Genomic DNA, 21,258 nt, shown 5'->3' on the forward strand with positions numbered 1-21,258 from the left:
CAACCTAGAACTAAGGAGAAACTTCCTGACAGTTAGAACAACTAACCAGTGGAACAACCTGCCTCCAGAAGTGGTGAATGCTTCAACACTGGAAGTTTTTAAGAAGACACTGGACAGCCATTTGTCTGAAATGTTATAGGGTTTCTGCCTTAGCAGGGGGTTGGACTAGATGACCTCCAAGGTCCCTTCCAACTTCTTCTTCTTCTTCTTCTTCTTCTTCTTATTATTATTATTATTATTATTATTATTATTATTATTATTATTATTATTGTTGTTGTTGTTGTTGTTGTTGTTGTTGTTGTTGTTTTGTTGTTGTCTAAAAGATGAAATGTTAAATTAATTAAGATATACATAAATTGAAGATTTTTGACGAATATTAGAAAGCTGTTTGCTATTTGATCGATAGAATAAGAACTTTGTTGGCCTGAATATGAGACAGTATAAATAAAGAGGAAAAGAGAGGGAATTAATTGTTGTAATATTTTGAGATTTGTATTGATATTTAAATGTAATGGAATTATTGTACCCAGCTGCCACGTTGCTTTTCAGATATGTTAATTGCAATATTAGAAAATTAATAAAAATATTTTAAAAATTCAGATGATTGACAACTGACTCCTATTTATGATAGTTGCAGTGTCCTTGGGTCATCTGATCACATTTTCCAACCTAATAAGCAAAGTCAATGGGGAAGCAAGATTCACTTAACAAAGTGTTACTATCTTAACAACTGCAGTGATTCACTTAACAAATGTGGCAAAATGGTCAAAAAATGGGCAAAACTCACTTAACATATATCTCACTTAGCAACAGAAACTCTAGGCTCAATTGTGGTTGTAAGTCAAGGACTACCTGTACTAATTGTGTGTTCACTACTTACATCTGATTTATATTGTTTGGAGAAAACCCACAGTATATTCACTTTAAAGCCAAAATACTTTAAAGATGGCATTTTATTCACTGCAAATAAAGAATGCAAAAAAGTTGTGTGTTGTGTTTGGCAGCTTGCCTTTCAAAGTTAGTTCTTAAGAATTCTGAGATTGAACAATCAGAAACTCACTTTTAATCTACTTTTAAATCCTTTATAATTAGTTTGTAATGATTAAATGTACTTAACCCAGCAACCCTGAAAGCATTGCAAGTAGTTGTGTTATTGTGTTGTGTTCTTTTATTTACACAGTTTTTATTGTGAAAATTCTATTTTCTATACTGTGTTTTGAAATGAGACTTGAAGATCTATATCTGTTCTAATTACCTTGAATGTGTTTCGTATATTAAAAATATGGTTCTCATGTTTTATGAGCTTGCTAGTCAACTTCAAAAAATAATTCTGGGACAGCTGTCCTAACCCCATATGTTTTTCTTTTTGTTACAGACTGGCATTGCGCACTCCTTTGTGCAGACTGTACCAAGAAGTGGAGACATTTAGATACAGAGCTATTTCTGATACATGGTTGACAGTCAACCGAATGGAACAATGTCGGACTGAATACCGGGGAGCTCTGTTATGGATGAAAGATGTTTCTCAAGAGCTGGATCCTGATCTTTATAAGCAGATGGAAAAATTTAGGAAGGTATGAGGCTTTCCACAATTTGCCAAATAATAATCAATGGTAATAATGGATTTGATTCTTCTGAGAAGTGTATAATTGTACAATCAATACTCAGATGCTAATTAGACATAAACTGATTATTTTCTATGTATCAGAACATTTCTGGCTAAGAATATATTTTTCGCTGCTAAAAGGTCTGACAACAAATGGTTTCCTGAGTACCAACTTGAATTACATATGGTGTGTATACATGTGTAAAAATATTATTAGTTTATTAATAGGCATCTGTCTAATGACCCTAGATCAGCTGCTTGGCTGTTTAAGAGAAAGGAAGATGTAAATATTTTAACTAGATACCATAAATATGCTAAAAATTACCAGTGCTACCTACATAAAATGGCCATTTCTAATCATTGTTTGGCCAATTTCTACCAGCCTCTCAGTTATTGAAGACATGCATGAACAATTTTAATGAAGGATGATTTCATTATAAATTTCTTGCACAGTCAGACAGATGTTCATAATGAATTTGGCATTTTTATTCACATATCATGTCCTTCCCAAGGACATGAAATAGGCAGATGTGGATGTTTGAAGATGTGAGAGAGAGGGTTTTGCATGTTTTTTTCTTTTTCTATTCTATTTAATTAAATAAAGGCAAATAACTGCATTTTTTAAAAAGTAACAATTCAGTGAAGAGTTCTATATTTTTTTAAGAAGCTGCTTTAGTAGTCTTTAGCGGTGAAAAAGTAACAACTGTGTCACTTTATATTCAAGATAGCTGTCAGACATTGATCATAATTTGCTTCATAGAAAGCTAAAATGACTGGATGATGTAATGCCATCTTCAGAAACTAGGAAGGTCTTGGTCTGGCCAGTATTTTGACAGTTACTAGAATGTAGATATTTATGCTCATATTGCATTACTTCAATATTATCAATATAAAATAAACCACCAAAGATTTCAGTGTTCAGCAAATATAATTAATAAGCTTTAATCCAAAGGTGCTTTATTTTTCAAAAGGCAACTGGACTTTCTTGGTTTTTTTCCTTTGAAAATGTTCACTTCTTATCCAAGCAACTTCTTCAGTTCTAATAGTGAGGCATGGAAGGTTTTATATTCTTTGCATCCAGTCGTTAATACTTTGAGAGTCAGTTGTTAGAGTCGTTGAAGTCACTGGTGTGTGTGTGTGTGTGTGTAATTCAGAGTCACCTGAATGAGAGTGTAAAAAGGTGTGAAATTTCTTGGAACTGCTGAGTAGACTACATTGTAAAGAGGAGATAGATGGTGTTGTATCGCTCTCCTCTGTTGAGGAAGGGCTATTCAGTTTCAATATAGATAGCTTCTTTGATTCCCTTTTCAAACCATTGGTCCTCTCAGTGAAGAATGTGAACCTTGCTGTCTTCAAAGGAGTAATTCTTATCTTTCAGATGCAGATGAATCTGCTGAATCCTGCCTTGATAAGTTTGTTGTTCTGTGTTGTGCCATACATTTGTGAAGTGGTTGTTTATTTTCCCCATTGTACAGGTCTGCACATGTCTTGCTGCATTTCACTACATATACAACATTGCTCTGTGTCTGGATGTTTTGTCCTTGCGGTAGACAAACGTCTGTCTTCATGTATTCCTGAGTTTAAAATGTGCACGTATGTTGAAAATCCACTTGAGCTCTTTCAGTATTCCTGCAATGTATGGAATGACAACATTGCTCCATTTGTTGCTCTCTTCTTCTCTCTCTGTTGTGAGGGTTCTCCTACTGGATCTTTTTGTGGATTTGACAAAGGCCAATTAGGATAGCTAAGTTCTGAGAGCTTCCTTGATATGTTTTTGTTCTTTCTCTTTTTTGTTTTGCTGGTGTGCAAAACTTCAGTCCTGTGATGTAGGGCTTGATCGTTCCCAGTTTATGCTCCAATGGATAGTGAGAATCAAAAGGTAGCTACTGATATGCATGTGTGGGCTTTCTATTTACTTCAGTGTTGAGGCTTCTATCTTCCTTGATGTGTACTGCATAGTCCAGGAAGCCCAGGCTATTTTCTTTGCCACGTGTCAACTTGGTGACATGTTTCAGATGACTGCAAAGAATATAAATCCTTACATTTTCCACCAGTTAGTTAGAACTGAATAAGCTTGTTGGATGAGAAGTGAAATGTTTTCAAAGGACTTTCAAGAAAATCCAGCTGTCTTTTGGGGGGGGAAAAACACCTTGGGACAACTATGACCTGGATGATTGAGAATCTTCATTGACAATACGCTTCAATATTTAAAAAGTTGAAAGCACACAGTGATTGCTTAGATTCCTAGTTGCTGGTAAATCCATAGCAACATTTCTTAAAATAATTTAGACTTTCATGTTTAATTTAATCATATCTGAAATTAAGTACAGGTAATTCTCAAGATACAACGGGTCATTTAATGACCATTCAGAGTTACAAAAGAACCCCCCTAAAAGCTACATACAGCCCTGTTTCAAAGTTACAAATTTTACAAAATCCACCCAGTCATTTGCCCTTACAAATGACCAGCGGATTATGTAGAATTCATAACTTTACAGAGATGCTGCACTATGCCCACCTATCTATTTATCCCCCTATTCTTGCCCTACATGATCCCCAAAGACAATAGGCCTTCTTCTTTGCCTCCCATTGGAATACATACAGTCTTCTTCTGCCCCTCACAATCCTCACTTACCTTCTGAAGATCTGCCCATTACAGTCATAAGTCAGGAGGATGTTAAGTGAAAAGTGAAAGAGCCCCCAACTTGGCTCTTTCCAATCCATTGGTTAAATGAATGTAGAGGCCTTAAGTGTGTATGGGGTATCTCAGGGATGCCTGCCTTGGACCTTCCAAGGCCTTCCTTCACCCCCTGAGATACCTCCAACTACCTCCACCCCCTACAATCCCTCACTTAGCTTTTGAAGTTCTGCAGAATTTAGGAGGCAGGAGAAGGAAAGGAGAGGAAGTTTTCCTTGCTGGGCCATGTGGGAGAATTCCAGCAGAGCCCTTCCTTCTTTCATCCTCAGCATGTGTCTTGAAACTTGACCTACTGGACTGGGCAAAGTAGCTCTGTGTGTTGGCAGAGGGAGATCCAGGTTCAAAATGCACTTTTCCATTTAGCCACTGTGGTAACAGACTCTGCTCACCATGTTGTGGCTGGATGGAAAAGTGCATTTTCAAACTGGACCTGGCTCTGCCACCACAGAGAACAATGAAGAGTTAAGAGTTAAAGAGGCAGTGCAGAGGAGCGGGGAAGAGCTACTTTGCTCAGTCCAGCAGGTCAGGTTTCACAGTGCCCACTGAGGACGGGGGGGGGGGGGGAGAAAAGGATGCTACTGGAATTCTCCCATATGGGCCTAACAAGAAAGACCTGCTTTCCTTCCTTTCCCCTGTCTCCTGAGTTCTGCGGATCTTCAGAAGGGACTGTAAGGTGTGGAGGCAGTTGTGGGGACCCCAGGGTGGGAAGCTGAGCATGGGTATCTCAGATGGGGGAGAGGCCTTGGAAGGCCTAAGTAGGCATAGCTGAGGTACCCTATGTGCACCTAAGAACTCTGCATTCATTTAACATATGAATTGGAAAGAGCCAGGTTGTGGGGACTCCTTTGCTATCGTATGCTGAGAATTACCTGTATGGAACACTTGTGTTGAAATGTTTGATTAAATATTTAATATTGGTTAAAATATTTGAGATTGGCAATTATATATGATAAATATAGACTATTTCTATAATAGATTAATGAAGCATTTTTGAGAACTTTTGACATTAATATTAATATTATTAGGGAATGTACATGTAATTATATACTTTTTGATAATATTACAAGAAATGAAACAATTCTAAATGCTGCCACTGCATGTTAGTATTTTACTGACTACCTCAATATAATTTGGTGATTTTCTTTTAATCGCAAGAGACAGCAGTATAGACCTTTTTCATCAAACAAAAGAAAACATTTGTAAATTTATACAGCAGCATCTAAAATTGAGTAACCATGTTGACATTAGCTTTATGATATGACAGAGATGTAATGAGTATGTGACAATAAGTGGAATTTTTGTAGCATTATATTTATAGAACATTTTAGTACTGGTGTCTTTGTGACCATTTCATTTTTTAAATTTAATTATTTGTTATATTTAGGACATTTAGTCACATAAAGGCTAGCTGCTATAGCTTGCTTTTTATAGTTTTTCCCTGGTGTGTTACACAAATTATTGTAGATCTGTGAAATAATCTAACACCAAAAGATGGATCTACCTTAAAACATATTTAACTATATGCTGGGAAATTATTATTTACGAATGAATATCTGAATATGAAATTATTGTTTATGAATGAATATCTCAATGCAGTGATATATCATAAACTACATATAGATTAATAATTATCTATTGAAAAATGATTTGGAACTTGCAAATCAGCATTAAACTTTTTTTTGAGAGTGGCTATTTACTTTATGTTCAGTACTCTGTATATTCCCACAGTTCAAGTATTCTGTTGGGAACTTTTTATTTCCAATTTGTTATCTAATAATAAACATGTAGAGATTAAGAATTGTGATAGTGGCGAATATCTGTAGCTATAGGATGAGGGTGGAGGTTCATTCTCTGAGTTTGTGGGTTGGTTTCTGAACGTTTCATTACTAGGCTAGGTAACATCTTCATGCAATTGAAAATCAGAATTCATAAACACTAGCTGGTGGTCAAAAGCCATGATCCTAAATCCTAATCTCCCAGACACCAAATAGTGCCAATTCAATTGGAGCAATACAAGAATCATTGGCCATGCTACCACCCACCATCCTCATGAGTTTATTGAAGCTTGGCACTCCCAAGCAATTCCATCAACAGACAGATTGACCTACAAGTAGCCTATGAACGCCTCAGAATTCAAATCAACCGCACAGCCAACCAACGACAGCACCAACCCTCAACCAACCCAGCCACCCGCACTTCACCTCCCAATGACCCTCGCCTGATATGGCCTACCCATCACAAAACCCATCACAAGACCGTCACCTGACATGACCCACACATGAACTGTCACAAGATCCTCACCTGATGTGTCCTCCGTATCTCAAGACCCTCTGACCACATGAAGCCCCTATAAGCAGAAGAAACCAACACTGACATCTCCTAAATTCCGCTGAAGGTGTTACCTAGCCTGGTAATGAAAGCTCAGAGAACAAACCATCATCCTCAGATTAAGAATTCTTAGCTCTCTACTGTGCAATTACTGTACTTGAAGTTTAAGTTGATTATGAACATGTCTATGCCAATGCAATTTTTATTGTAAAAATGTTAGACTTTTTGGAAAATTGGAAATTAGATATTTATTTTGTTCATGTTTGTGTGTGTGAAAGGGAGGGAAATTGCATATAGGTAGTCAAGTATTTTGATCTTCAGTGTTGTAGCTGAATGATGGAAAATACGTAGTGGGCCTCTGTTTTCCTTGTCTACATTGTGTTTGATTTAAATAAATACCAAAAAGTTATAATTTCTTCTTTTGTCTACTTGTTCTCAGTGGTAATATATCATATGTAGTACATTTGAATATTTTTGTTCTTAGTGATGTTTCTATATGTTCCCTGTTTATTCTCTTTTCTGACACAAAGGATATATACTCCTGAATTTAACAACTTCTGGCCAACAAACATATAAATATTACTGAACAGGAAGCATTCAGGTGAATAGAACTTGTAACTAACTAGAAAATCTAGCATCTCTGAAAATACATTGTGCATTTCTGTTTTTAGTGGGTAAAATTCTTTGCTCTGTTTGTTCCTGATTTTACTTTCTTACCATAACCAATTTAAATTATTACCGTAGGTTTTCTGTCACTTGAGTAAAGCTGGCAGATGGAAATTTGTTGTTTGAACCAAGCTGCCATCAGCTATGTTTACAGAGTAAAAATGAGGGCCTTAAACTGTTTTTTTTCTATTTGTGAAATGTTCTTTTTTCTCTCCTATATCTTTCAGGCAGCCATTTTGTTAATAAGCTGATGAAATGTTTGTGTGGTGTTCTAGTAGATAGCAGTTTACATTTTTTATTGATAACGGGACTGAAAACTATTGTACCTTTGTTCTGTGCAAGTATTAAACTAGTTTTTTACACATATTTCATCATCCTAAAAATTTCAGCACTATCATTCTTGAGATTGTGAAAATAGAATTTGAAGCACTGCCTAATACTTTTTCATGCTGCTGCTATTTTATTCTTCATGTATACTGAACTATTATTAGTTTTGATACTATTACTCATAAAAATCTAAAGATTAGACTTGATGAAAAATACCTCAGGTGCTTACATTTGTCAGAAGGATGAAGGTTGATGAAGTGTGGGCCTTTGGAGTCTTGTATTTATTATTTATTTATTTATTTATTTATTTATTTATTTATTTATTTATTTATTTATTTATTTATTTATTTATTTATTAATGGGACTTATATCCCGCCCTATCTCCCGAAGGACTCAGGGCGGCTAACAACAACATATAATAAGTACAGAAATTAAGATAAAATTAAAATTAAAGTCATCTGTGCAATAAATTAAAATTAAAAATTAAAAATAAATTAAAAATTGTAAACATAATTAAAATGCCTGTCAGTCCAGGTCAGCCAGGTGGAAAAGGAGTGTTTTGAGGCCGCGGCGAAAGGACTGGAGATCTTGGGCCATCCGAAGCTTAGGGGGGAGCTGATTCCATAGGACTGGCGCTCCCACAGAGAAGGCCCTTCCCCTGGGGTTTGCCAGCCGACATTGTCTAGCCGACGGTACCCTGAGGAGGCCTTCTCTGTGTGAGCGTACTGGCGATGGGAATTCGTTCCCGGTAGCAGATGGTCCTGCAAGTATCCCGGGCCTAAGCCATGTAGGGCTTTAAAGGTAAATACCAGCACCTTAAATCTCACCCGGAGGGCAACCGGTAGCCAATGCAGCTCATGGAGCAGAGGTGTTATATGGGAGTATCAGGGAGCTCCCATCACTACGCGTGCAGCTGCATTCTCCACCAGCTGAAGCCTCCGGGTGGTTTTCAAGGGCAGCCCTATGTAGAGAGCATTGCAGTAGTCTATACGGGAGGTAACGAGTGCGTGGGTGACTGTACGTAGGGCATCTCGGTCCAGAAAGGGGCGCAATTGGTATACTAGGCGAATCTGGGCAAATGCCCCCCTAGCTACGACTCCAATATGATCTTCAAAACTGAGTCGTGAATCTAGGAGGATGCCCAGATTGCATGCTCTATCAACGGGAGGTAACATCTCTCCTCCTATAATCAAAGATGGAACCTCTTGGACTAAACGAGATGACAGTACGTAAAGCCACTCAGTCTTGGCCGGGTTGAGCCAAAGCCTGTTCTTTCCCATCCAAATCTGTACCGCTTCCAGGCAACGGGACATCACATCGAGGGCAAATCATGTCAGTAATTTAATTACTCCAATAAGTGGAGTAATTAAAATATATTAAAATATATGCAAACCTGCAAAATATATGCAAGTTATGAAATGTTATTTCAGTGCAAAAAACAAATATACAACACTGCTATGTTGTTATAGAATTGTTTTTAGTAGCATGATTCATTTCTACTATTCAAATCCCTGGGATGTCCTCCTTGAAAAGAAAGTTTTGTATTTAATGAAGGAACATAAAACTCTTTAATAATAGTATAACTTTTGTATATAGAAACGCTCAGTTCAGTTGTGCACATTATCCTATTTGAAAAGTTAATGTAACGAGATATGAAAGAATGCTTAAGATCTTGAAAAATCAGCCACTGTTCACCAGAGCGGGCAATACCAAATTGTAGAAAATTTTATTTTTATAACATACTTTTCAGTGTTCTTTAAACTTTTGGGGAAGCGTTTCTGTTTCTAATATTCTGATATGGATAAATGAATCAGGTTTTGTTCTAAAAATTAAAATTTCTACTATTAGAGCTCATTCTAAACATTTGTATTCATGAAATTTTGAAGAGTGAGAAAATAAAAGCCCAATCTAGCACAATATCACCAAAGAAGAAAAATAACAGCTCTCAAAAGAAACCAGCATGGCTGCATAAAGAACTCTGATAAAATGAAAGATAAAAAGGACAAGTATAAAAAGTGGAAAGAGGTGCACATAACTAAAGCAGAATATCAGCAAATAGTCCAAGCCTGAAAAGATGAAGTGAGGAAAGCTAAGGCCCAAAATGAACTAAGGCTTGCGACCAAAGTCAAAAAATAACAAAAAAGCTTCTTTCAACATGTAAAAAACAAGAAAAAAGTTAAGGAAATGATTGGTCCATTAGTGGGGGAAAGTGGCAAGAAGGTGACAAGCAAAAGGGAGAAAGCAGAACTATTTAACTCGTTTTTTGCATCTGTCTTTGCACAAAGGGAAAAAAAACAGTCCAACCTATCAAAAACAGTACCATAAAAAAATAGAAACACAAATTAAAATAGGCAAGAAAATTGAGCACCTATCCAGCCTAGACGTGTTCAAATCACCAGGACCAGATGGATTACACCCCAAGGTTCTCAAGGAACTGGCAGGTGTGATCTCAGAACCACTGAACTATATTTTTCATAGATCCTGGAGCACTGGGGAACTACCAGAGGACTGGAAAAGAGCTAATATAGTTCCCATCTTCAAAAAAGGGGGAAAAATGGATCCAGGAAACTACAGACCTATCAGCCTGACCTCAATACCTAGGAAGATTCTGGAAAAGATAAACAACAAATCAGAGAACACATAGAGGCAAACAAAATCATTACTAAAAGTCAACATGGGTTTGTCAAAAACAGATCATGCCAGACAAATCTTATTACATTCTTTGACCAAGTGACAAAATTAGTGGACCAGAGGAATGCTGTGGATATAATTTACTTGGACTTCATTAAGGGATAAAGTAGATCACAACCTTCTACTTGATAAGATAGAAAAATGTGGGTTAAACAGCATCACCACCAGATGGATTCGTAGCTGGCTGACGGCTGTACTCAGTGTGTGGTCCTCAATGGAACTGCATCTACATGGAGGGAAGTGTGTAGTGGGGTGCCCCAGGGCTTTGTTCTAGGCCCAGTGCTCTTCAACATCTTCATCAATGATTTGGACAAGGGGATACGTGGGGAACTCATCAAATTTGCAAACGACACCAAGCTGGCAGGCTTGGCTTAAGACACAGGAGGATCTGAACAAACTGGAACACTGGGCGCTATCTAACAAAATGAAATTCAATGGTGAAAAAAGTAAAGTTCTACATTTAGGCAAGAAAAACCAAATGTACAGTTATAGTATAGGTAGTACCTTGCTCAATAGTAGTAACTGTGAGAGGGATCTCGGAGTCCTAGTGGACAATCACTTAAATATGAGCCAGCAGTGTGCTGCAGCTGCCAAAAAAAACCAACACAGTGTTAGGCTGCATTAACAGAGGGATAGAATCAAGATCACGTGAAGTATTAATACCACTTTACAATGCCTTGGTAAGGCCACACTTGGAATACTGCATCCAATTTTGGTCACCACAATGTAAAAAAGATATTGAGACTCTAAAAAGAGTGCAGAGAACTAAGATGATTAGAGGTCTGGAGGCTAAAACATATGAGGAACGGTTGCTGGAATTGGGTATGTGTAGTTTAATGAAGAGAAGGATGAGGGGGGACATGATAGCAATGTTCCAATATCTCAAGGGCTGCCACAAGGAAGAGTGAGTCAAGCTATTCTCCAAAGCAGCTGAAGGCAGGACAAGAAGCAACAGAGGGAAACTAATCAAGGAGAGAAGCAACCTAGAACTAAGGAGAAACTTCCTGACAGTTAGAACAATTGATCAGTGGAACAACCTGCCTTCAGAAGTGGTGAATGCTCCAACACTGGAAGTTTTTAAGAAGAGACTGGACTGCCATTTGTCTGAAATGGTATAGGGCAGGGGTAGGCAACCTCGGCTCTTTTATGACTCGTGGACTTCAACCCCCAGAATTCCTGAGCCAGCTGGCTCAGGAATTCTGGGAGTTGAAGTCCACGAGTCATAAAAGAGCCGAGGTTGCCTACTCCTGGTGTAGGGTTTGCTGCCTGAGCAGGGAGTTTTACTAGAAGACTTCCAAAGTCCCTTCCAACTCATTATTATTATTATTATTATTATTATTATTATTATTATTATTATTATTATTATTATTATTATTATTATTATTATTATTATTATTATTATTATTATTATTATTATTATTAATTATTATTATTATGTAGCTTGTTCATAATTTGTTCTGCCTGTTCACAAAAATATTGGATGCTGCTGGGTAATTATGCAATATGAAGGTCAACCTAAATTCATCAATAAAACAAAAAAAGAACAAAACAATAAAGAGAGGTGTGGTCGGTTAAGATTTTTGTTAGGACCACAGTATGCAAAGAAAGTAGGTTCATTTTTTCTTTCTAAGCATTGATCCCAGTGATAATTAAATTGGAAATTTAATTCTCACTTTACATAAAATTGGAATGAAATATTGAAAGTTGGCATACAAATAGAAGGATAAAGGAGGAATGCTTGCATATAATATATTTTTCTGCCTTTGAAATTACAGAATATGAAGTAAGCAGAAGATTGTCCAATTCAGGCATATATAACATATATCACTCATTATAATTTTTAAATGAAAAATATTCTTTATAGGTTGAAAACTCAAATAGGGAAATAGCAGGAGGAAAAGGAGTTTCCTAAGTTCTTAACCACTTCCATTTTCTTGCAGGAATTTTATCCTAAAATATTTTTTTGTGTGGAAAAATTATATTTTTAAGTATCTAAGTAGCAAGAAGTCTAATATAATTGTGGCAGTCGTATGAGTTAACTTATTTCTTAACTTCCATTCTTCAAAGAAGCAGCTAAAGGAAAGCAGTATAAATTATCTAGGTTAGCCTTGAGCTTCATTGACTCTGTTTTTAAATTTGGAATATCATTAAGTCTGATATTATCAGGGATAAGCAAATCATGGCCAGGAAAGAGGGATGATGTGTTACAATCCAAGAACCTCTGGATTATTATTCTCATAATAATTACTAAAAGATGTATTGGACAATACTGTATGACCTGTACTGTCAAAGAGGGGTGGCAAAATTTTCATTTTTTTAATTAGCTGCTTCCTGCCATTTTCTTCCCCTTGACCCTACTGGTTTGATTCTGCTCAAAAAGGTAACCATCAGAAGTTTGCAATGGCTCTGATGTTTTGCTTGGTTGGGCCGGGGGTTGACAGCTCTGCCTTTTTAAAATTTCTGCCATATCTTTCATTCTCTTCCTGTTATGTTTTGTTTTACTATTGTTTTTCCACTGCAAGCAAACATAAAGGATTTATTTAGAACTATCAAGTTGTCAGAATCCATTTATATCACATTTCATAAATGTATAGGTAGAACAATGTGCTTATTCTGGGGATTCTGCCATCTCTCCGAAGGGGGGGGGAGAGGATAGACTTAATGCGATCTTCAAACAACAGGGAACATTTGAACTGGGGGAGGGAGGGGGAGAGACAGTTCTGGATTGCATCTTTATTTACAACTGAAAAGGAAAGCAATAACCATAAAACCAAGGAGAGTTCCCTTTCCCATGGAAGGGCCTGACACCTAAACAAATGAGAGCCTGACCAAATGGATGAGGGGAGGGGCTGAAATGGGAATGCTTTATATAGGATTGAAATGTAACTTTGTTAGATTCTGTCTTGTATTGCCACAATCGATTCCATCCTAGTAAACATTTTCCTTTTGGACTAAACTTGCATCCAAGAGTTCTTATTTCCTAAGATGTGGATTGAGGTGGGTCCTGACAGTAGACGGAATCTGCTTTAAGAGTCAACCTGGAAGGGAAAACCTTACCGGGGGACTTTGCAACAAATACAATGTCTGGCGATGAAGCAAGAGGAGAGGGAAGCCCCATGGAGGGGGAGTCTTCCCCCCAAATGGAATCCCAGAGACGATGGGAAGCTGAAGCGGCATATTCCCCCAGTGTTGTGACTCAGGGCCAGCCTGTGGGTCCGACAGCCGGCTCCGATGTATCGGATGACTCAGATGAGGGGGAGGAGGGAAACGAACCGGCTGATGATGGTTTGGAGGCTTTGCAGAGCCCTCAGCCGGGGACCTCTTCTCAGCTGCATGAGCCCGAGAGTGCGGAGGAAGATGACCCACAGCTGGCCCTGTTCAAGGACGCCCGACGCAGGAGGCAGTCGAGCAGGAACAAACAAAGAAAGACTGCGGGACTCCTCGGGAGGAGGCACAGGGAGACCACGCCCTGAGCTCTCTATAAAAGGAGTGTTTGGGGAGGGGCTGGTTGCTGAAAGCAACTTTTCCGCTTGAGAAGACAAGCTCTAGTGTTTTTGTTAACTGCGTAATAAATCTTGGCAGATGCCTTTTAGCCTTGGACGCTCTCCAGTCTCTTCTTTCTGAATAGGGGTTTGCCTTATTACAAGGCCAGAAGAGGGCTGGTTCAGAACAGTTTGCTTTCAGCCACCCACCCCTTATTACTACGATGGAGCAGCTTCTTGCCGAGAATGCCCAGCTCACCCAGCAACTCACTTTGCTGGCAGCTCAGGTGGCTCAACTGCAAGCTCAGGTACATGCTGCACCCCCACCCAGGAGGAAATGTCAGATAGCTATGCCGGATAAATTTGCTGGTAATCCAGAACTGTTTCCTGCCTTCCTGGGACAATGCCAGCTTTTTATCAGCGTGAGAGCAGCTGATTTCCCCACTGACCGAGATAAGGTGGGATTCGTGTTGAGCCTTCTGTCGGGGGATGCAGCTCATTGGGGCACGCCTCTGCTGGCACAGCCTAGCCCTTTGTTGGATAACTTTGGGGGGTTTTGTGACCATATGCGCCTCATGTACGAGGACCCAATTAAGGCGCAGACCGCCACCCGACGCCTGAAAGCTTTGAGGCAGGGTCAGCGCCCCCTGCAGGCCTATATCAGCGATTTCCGGCTGCTTAGCCAGGATTCCGCCTGGAATGAGGCTGCGCTCGTGGATGCCTTCCAGGATGGCTTGTCGGAGGAGATGTTGGATGAGCTGGCCCGCGTGGACATTCCCTCAGACCTGAATGGGCTGATCCATCTTTGTCTGCGGATTGATGCCCGGCTGCAGCAGCGAAAGAGTCGCCGTGCCACCCCACAGACCCCTGCCGCCCCTGTTGTGCGTGAGCCCCCAGTCCAGAGGGAGGAGCCAATGGAGCTGGGTGCCGCCAGGTCCCGTCTATCGGTGACGGAAATGGACAGACGACGATCAGGGGGGTTGTGTTTTTACTGTGGGGACCCTGGACATTTGGCCGCTTCTTGCCCAAAGAAGCGTCAGCGGGCGTCAGTGACCAAGCCGGCCCCGAGAAAGTCCCCTGCTTTGCTGTCGGGAAACGGCCCGAGCCCGATCTAGACGGTGTGATAGATCGGGCGACCCACAACGACCACGCCGAGCGACGCCGTTCCGACAGTGCCTGTGAACCTCCACGGCATTTGATTTTGGAGGCACGTCTGATCCTTCCTGGCAAGCCAGAGGGGATTCCGGTCCATGCCTTAATTGACTCTGGGGCTACCACTAACTTCATGGACTCGGCCTTCGTGGCCAAATGGGCTGTTCCCCAGTGTCCGGTGGATCCGCCCATGCTAGTGGAGACTATTGATGGTCGAGTGCTCCTGTCCGGGCCTATTACGGCCGCCACGCAACCAGTGTGTATGGCCATCAGTTCCCATGTGGAGGCCATCCAGTTCTACATCACTTCGGATCTGCACTTCCCCGTGGTCTTGGGACTGGCGTGGCTCCGGGCGCATGATCCACAGATCTATTGGTCTCAGAACGTGGTCACCTTCCCGAGTTTGCAGTGCGTGGACCACACCCGCCATATCTGTGCCGGCCAGGTGGAGGGTTCCTCAGGGGTTTCCTTGCCTCCCGAACTGTCCGACTTTGCTGACGTGTTCAGCGAGTCAGAGGCGGACCAATTACCCCCGCACAGGCCCTACGACTGCTCCATTGATCTAGTCCCTGATGCGCCTCTCCCAGTGGGGCGGTTGTACTCCATGTCGGAGCCCGAGTTGGCTGCATTGCGGGACTTCCTGACAAAGAATTTGGCTCGTGGTTTCATCCGGCCCTCGTCCTCGCCAGTGTCTGCGCCCGTGCTCTTCGTCAAAAAGAAGTCGGGCGAGTTACGGCTTTGCTGTGACTACCGGAAACTCAACGCCATCACGGTGCGTAACCGCTACCCGCTGCCCCTCATCCCCGAGCTCTTGGACCGACTCCGGGAGGCTAAGATCTTCACGAAACTGGACCTGCGTGGAGCTTACAACCTCGTCAGGGTTCGGCCGGGTGATGAGTGGAAGACGGCGTTTGGTACTCGCTATGGACATTTCGAGTACACGGTGATGCCGTTTGGCCTGACCAACGCCCCCGCTGTGTTCCAGCATTTTATGAACGACATCTTTCGAGATCTGTTGGACCAGTTTGTCGTGATTTACCTGGACGACATCCTGATTTACTCCCTGTCGCGTGAGGCGCACCATCAGCATCTCCGTCAGGTCCTGCAGCGCCTCCGGAAACATCGGCTATTTGCCAAGTTGGAGAAGTGCCAGTTTTACCAGGTGACCATCGATTTCTTGGGTCACCGCATTTCTCCTGAGGGCATCGCCATGGAACCGAGTAAAGTTGAGTCGTTGCAGAGTTGGCAACCCCCACGTCGCGTGAAGGACGTTCAGCGACTTCTTGGATTTGCCAACTACTATCGAACATTCATTCCTGGCTTTGCTGCCCTGACAGCCCCCCTTACCCGGCTCCTGCAGAAGAAGACTCGGTTCCAGTGGAACGCCCCCGAACAACAGGCGTTCCAAGCTTTGAAGGACGCCTTCATGAAGGAGCCCATCTTGAAGCATCCTGACCCGCAACGGCCGTTTGTCGTGGAGGCGGACGCCTCCGACATTGCCATTGGGGCCGTGTTACTCCAGGCAGCGACGCCCAACGGTACCCTTTTCCCTTGCGCGTATCACTCTCGGAAATTGAACCCCTCGGAGCGCAACTATACCATCTGGGAGAAGGAGCTGCTGGCCATCAAGGCGGCGTTCGAGGCTTGGAGGCATCATCTGGAGGGGGCGCGGCATCAAATCGAGGTCCGGACGGACCACAAGAATCTGGAAAGCCTGCAGACCGCTCGGAATTTGAACCAACGCCAGATCCGGTGGTCCCTCTTCTTTGCGAGGTTTGACTTCCGGGTGCGGTACATACCAAGCGGGCACAACCAGAGAGCGGATGCTCTGTCCAGGAAGCCCGAGTACACCCGAGTGGAAGACAAGCTTCCGCCCAGGACAGTGATCCCCGTCGAGTCTTTTGCTGCGGTGCGGGAGCCGGTGGATATACGGGCTCGGATCCGGGAGGCGCAGCAGCAGGAGGCGTGGGTGGCTCAGCGGAAGGAAGAGGTGGGGCCAGATTCGCCTTGGTCGGTCACGGATGGACTCCTGTATTATCGTGACCGGCTCTATGTTCCAGGAGGGCCACTCAGGGGACTCGTCCTCAGCCAATGTCATGATAACCCGGCTGCGGGGCATTTTGGCCTGTTCGAGACTCTGAACCTGGTCTCCCGTACCTTCTGGTGGCCCCGAGTCCGACACGATGTCCAGTCTTATGTCACCTCCTGCGTCCCATGCAGGCAGGCCAAGTCAGCGACAGGGGCCCCGCCTGGTTTACTGCAGCCTTTGCCAACGCCCAAGAGACCCTGGGGGGCTGTGTCCATGGACTTTCTGACGGATCTACCCCCATCCTCCGGCTTCACGACAGTGTTTGTGGTGGTGGACATGTTGACCAAGATGGCGCACTTCATCCCCTGTCGCGGCTTACTGTCAGCTCGCGCCACTAGTCGCATGTTCATCCAACAGGTGTTCCGGCTGCACGGCCTTCCCGATAGGGTCGTCTCCGATAGGGGGGCCCAGTTTACAGCCCGCTTCTGGCAGGAGTTGATGCGGGCGTTGGACATTAAGGTTTGCCTCTCGTCCGCGCATCATCCTCAGACCGACGGGGGTACCGAGAAGGTCATCGGCATCTTAGAGCAGTATCTGCGCTGCTATGTTAACCTGCAGCAGGACAATTGGGTGGACTATTTGGCCATAGCCGAGTTTGCCTTTAACAACTCGCAGCACACCTCCACGCAGATGACACCGTTCTTGGCCAACGTGGGTTATCACCCCAGGTTTTTCCCCCCTTTCTCCCGTGGACTCACCGGAGCCGGCAGCGAACGAATTCATGGCGGAATTACAGGCGATCCATCGGTTGGTGCGACGGCAGCTGGAGAAGGCCAAGGCCGACTACAAGAGGTTCGCCGATCGGTCGAGAAGGGATACGCCTCCACTATCGGTGGGGGATCGGGTCTGGCTGTCCACCAGGAACCTACCATCCACTCGGCCGGCGAGGAAGCTGGACCACCGTTACCTTGGACCGTTCCCAGTCGAGGCCGTCATCAACCCGGTCGCCTATCGTTTAACTCTGCCATGTTCCCTGCGCGTGCACCCCGTTTTCCATCGGTCCTTGTTGGTCCCCGAACAACCGGCTTGTCCACTTCGCCAAGCGGAACCTCCCCCATCAGGACCTGGTGATGGCGACAGCACCCCCGAGTACGAGGTCGCCAGCATCAGGGATTCCCGCTGGCTGAAAGGTCGCTTCCAGTACCTGATCGAGTGGAAAGGGTACGGGCCGGAGGACTTCACATGGGAAGACGCGACTGCCATTCATGCCCCTGCGTTGGTGACTGCTTTTCACGAACAGTTCCCATCCCGACCGCATCCGGATCGGCAGACCCGGGGGAAGGGCCCTGCGGTGCGGGATAGTGTTGTGACTCAGGGCCAGCCTGTGGGTCCGACAGCCGGCTCCGATGTATCGGATGACTCAGATGAGGGGGAGGAGGGAAACGAACCGGCTGATGATGGTTTGGAGGCTTTGCAGAGCCCTCAGCCGGGGACCTCTTCTCAGCTGCGTGAGCCCGAGAGTGCGGAGGAAGATGACCCACAGCTGGCCCTGTTCAAGGACGCCCGACACAGGAGGCAGTCGAGCAGGAACAAACAAAGAAAGACTGCGGGACTCCTCGGGAGGAGGCACAGGGAGACCACGCCCTGAGCTCTCTATAAAAGGAGTGTTTGGGGAGGGGCTGGTTGCTGAAAGCAACTTTTCCGCTTGAGAAGACAAGCTCTAGTGTTTTTGTTAACTGCGTAATAAATCTTGGCAGATGCCTTTTAGCCTTGGACGCTCTCCAGTCTCTTCTTTCTGAATAGGGGTTTGCCTTATTACAAGGCCAGAAGAGGGCTGGTTCAGAACACCCGGGGAAGAAGCGGTGGAGCAGTACGACCGAAAACCCCGGTGGTCGATGGGCGTTGGAAGGAAAAGTGAGTGGGAAAAGGCTTCGGGAGAGGCGGAGTAACCACCAACTGGAATGGAGGCAAGAGATGGAGAGTTCCCTGCACGCCAGTGAGGAGGAGCGGATTCTGGAAAAAGCTATTGACTTGATGAAAGCAACCCTGAGCTCACTGAGGGAGGAGAGAGCTGAAAATCGCAACCGAGGCAGCACCTGGGGACGCAACTGGAAAGGTAATGGAGGGGATCCAACACCTGAAACCCCGGGGCCGTCCAATGGAACAGGAATTGCTGCCTCAGCAGTACCCACCCACCCCAGAACCACCAGGATGAGGAGCGATACCGGCCACAGCGCAGACAACACTCCAGCCAAAGACTCCCGCCCCTGGAATTCAAATTCAAGGGGGAGCCATCACGACTGGGATTTTTCCTAACCCAAGTCCTCAGCTACATGGAAGAGTACGGACGGGACATCCCCAGTGACAAAACACGCATCCGAATTGTGCAATCTGCCCTGGACGGGATGGCTGCAGACTGGGTGGTGAACTTGCATGACTCCAACGCCCCAGAACTCAACGACTTCAACCGATTCATGTCATCTTTGAGGCGGCGGTTCGATGATCCTTTGGCTGACCGTAAGGCCCGGGAGAGAATCAAAATGGTGAGGCAGGGCAGGCGAGCAGTGGCTGATTATACCCAAGAATTCTGAGCCATTGCCAGCAAGCTGAACTGGCCAGAAGACATCCTCCTCAGCCACTTCAAAGACGGTCTAAACTACGACCTGTATGACGCTTGCCTGCCTCGAGGAGACCAACCCCATCTCGATGACTGGTACATCCTGGCAGAGGAAGTGGAAATAGACCTACTGAAGAGACACCGCAGAGGAAAACCATGGGGCCGCCTGCCACCCGAGCAAACATGCGAGGGGGAAAAACCACCAGCCACAGCCAAAAAAATCAACGGGTTGTTTCAACTGCAGGAGAGAGGGCTAACGTGCTGCAGAATGTCGTTCAAAAGCCCCCCCACGAAAACCAGAGGCATCATCCTCCAAGAAGCCGGGGAAGCCCCAAGGCAACACAAAAGAATCTTCCATAAAGGGGACAGAGGCTGTAGAGTCCACAATTCCTGCCAGGAACTGGGATTGGACTCCGGCCTGCACCGCAGGGACGGTGGACAACTCGGAAGACAGCTCAGAGGGAGAACCATTGGTAAGTGGACCCCTTCCACCCATACGTAAGACAGTGACTATATTAGCTTCCCCTATGCCTGAAGCAGCCAAAATAAAAGCTCTATAGACTCTGGGTGCATCCGCTGCCTTATCAGCCCAACGCTGGTGGAGAGATTGAGCATCCCAGTGAGGAGGCTAAAACAACCAATCTCTTTTAGTCAATTAGATGGAACAATAGCAGGGGGAGGACCAGCCACCCTAGCCACTTTACCAATCCACCTATCACTGGGGCCCCATGAGGAGGACATAACGTTTATAGTGGGCCCAGGCATGGAATGCCCAATGATTCTAGGACTGGAATGGCTGAAGAAATGGAACCCCGGGATAAACTGGAGGACAGCAGAACTCAATTTCCCAAAGGGGGGGGGCAGAAGAACCTAGACTCCAAAAGCATGCCCCAATATAACAGCACAAGAGTTACTGACTTTAAACCACTTGTACCGGAACAACAACTGGCAGCACCAGTCACCACCAGGGCACAAGAAAAAATGAAGCCGAAGGTAGATAGCCAAACTGGAATAGAATTCAGGAAATCTTTGGAAAGTGATGAATGGTTCCAGAAAAATAAACATGTGTGCACAATTAAAGATGGACTGCCATGGGTGGGGGAGAAGCTATATATACCGGCCACACACAGAATCAATTTCCTGCAACTGTGCCATGATACAAAATCAGCAGGACACTTTGGCTTTGTAAAAACCTTACACTTAACTAAAAGGCAATTTTGGTGGCCATCTATGAAAAAGGACATAGAAAGCTATGTGGGTAGCTGTCAAATTTGCACGATGGCCAAAAGACTGCAAGGGAAACCGCCAGGTCTGTTACAACCGGTGGCAAACCCCTCAGCCCCATGGAAAGAAATAGCCATGGATTTTATCGTAGAACTGCCAGAAAGTAATGAAAACACCGTAGTCTGGACTGTCACAGATCTGTTCTTTAAGCAAGTACATTTCATACCTTGCCAAAAAATCCCAACCGCAAAAAGCATTAGCAAAACTTTTTGTACAGCATATTTACAGATTGCACGGGGTACCACAACGCATCATATCTGACAGAGGGGTGCAATTTACGTCGGCATTTTGGAAAGAATTTTTATCCCTCTTAGGAACCACCCAAGGACTGTCATCTAGTCACCATCCTCAGACAGACGGAGCTTCTGAAAGACTTAA

General features: G+C 43.9%; 1 protein-coding gene across 5 annotated transcripts in view; it reads left to right on the plus strand.

Moving 5' to 3' along the window:
* ICA1 (islet cell autoantigen 1) overlaps positions 1-21,258 on the plus strand; it is an 81,723-nt gene that overhangs the window by 33,376 nt on the left and 27,089 nt on the right. For all 5 annotated transcript variants that reach the window (XM_081343662.1, XM_081343665.1, XM_081343664.1 and 2 more), the window contains exon 7: positions 1,376-1,574. In XM_081343662.1, the coding sequence (XP_081199788.1) occupies positions 1,376-1,574 (199 nt within the window). The remainder of the gene's footprint in view (positions 1-1,375; positions 1,575-21,258) is intronic.

The sequence above is a fragment of the Vipera berus genome (genome assembly GCF_964194415.1).
Source record: "Vipera berus genome assembly, chromosome: Z".
NCBI lineage: Eukaryota > Metazoa > Chordata > Lepidosauria > Squamata > Viperidae > Vipera > Vipera berus.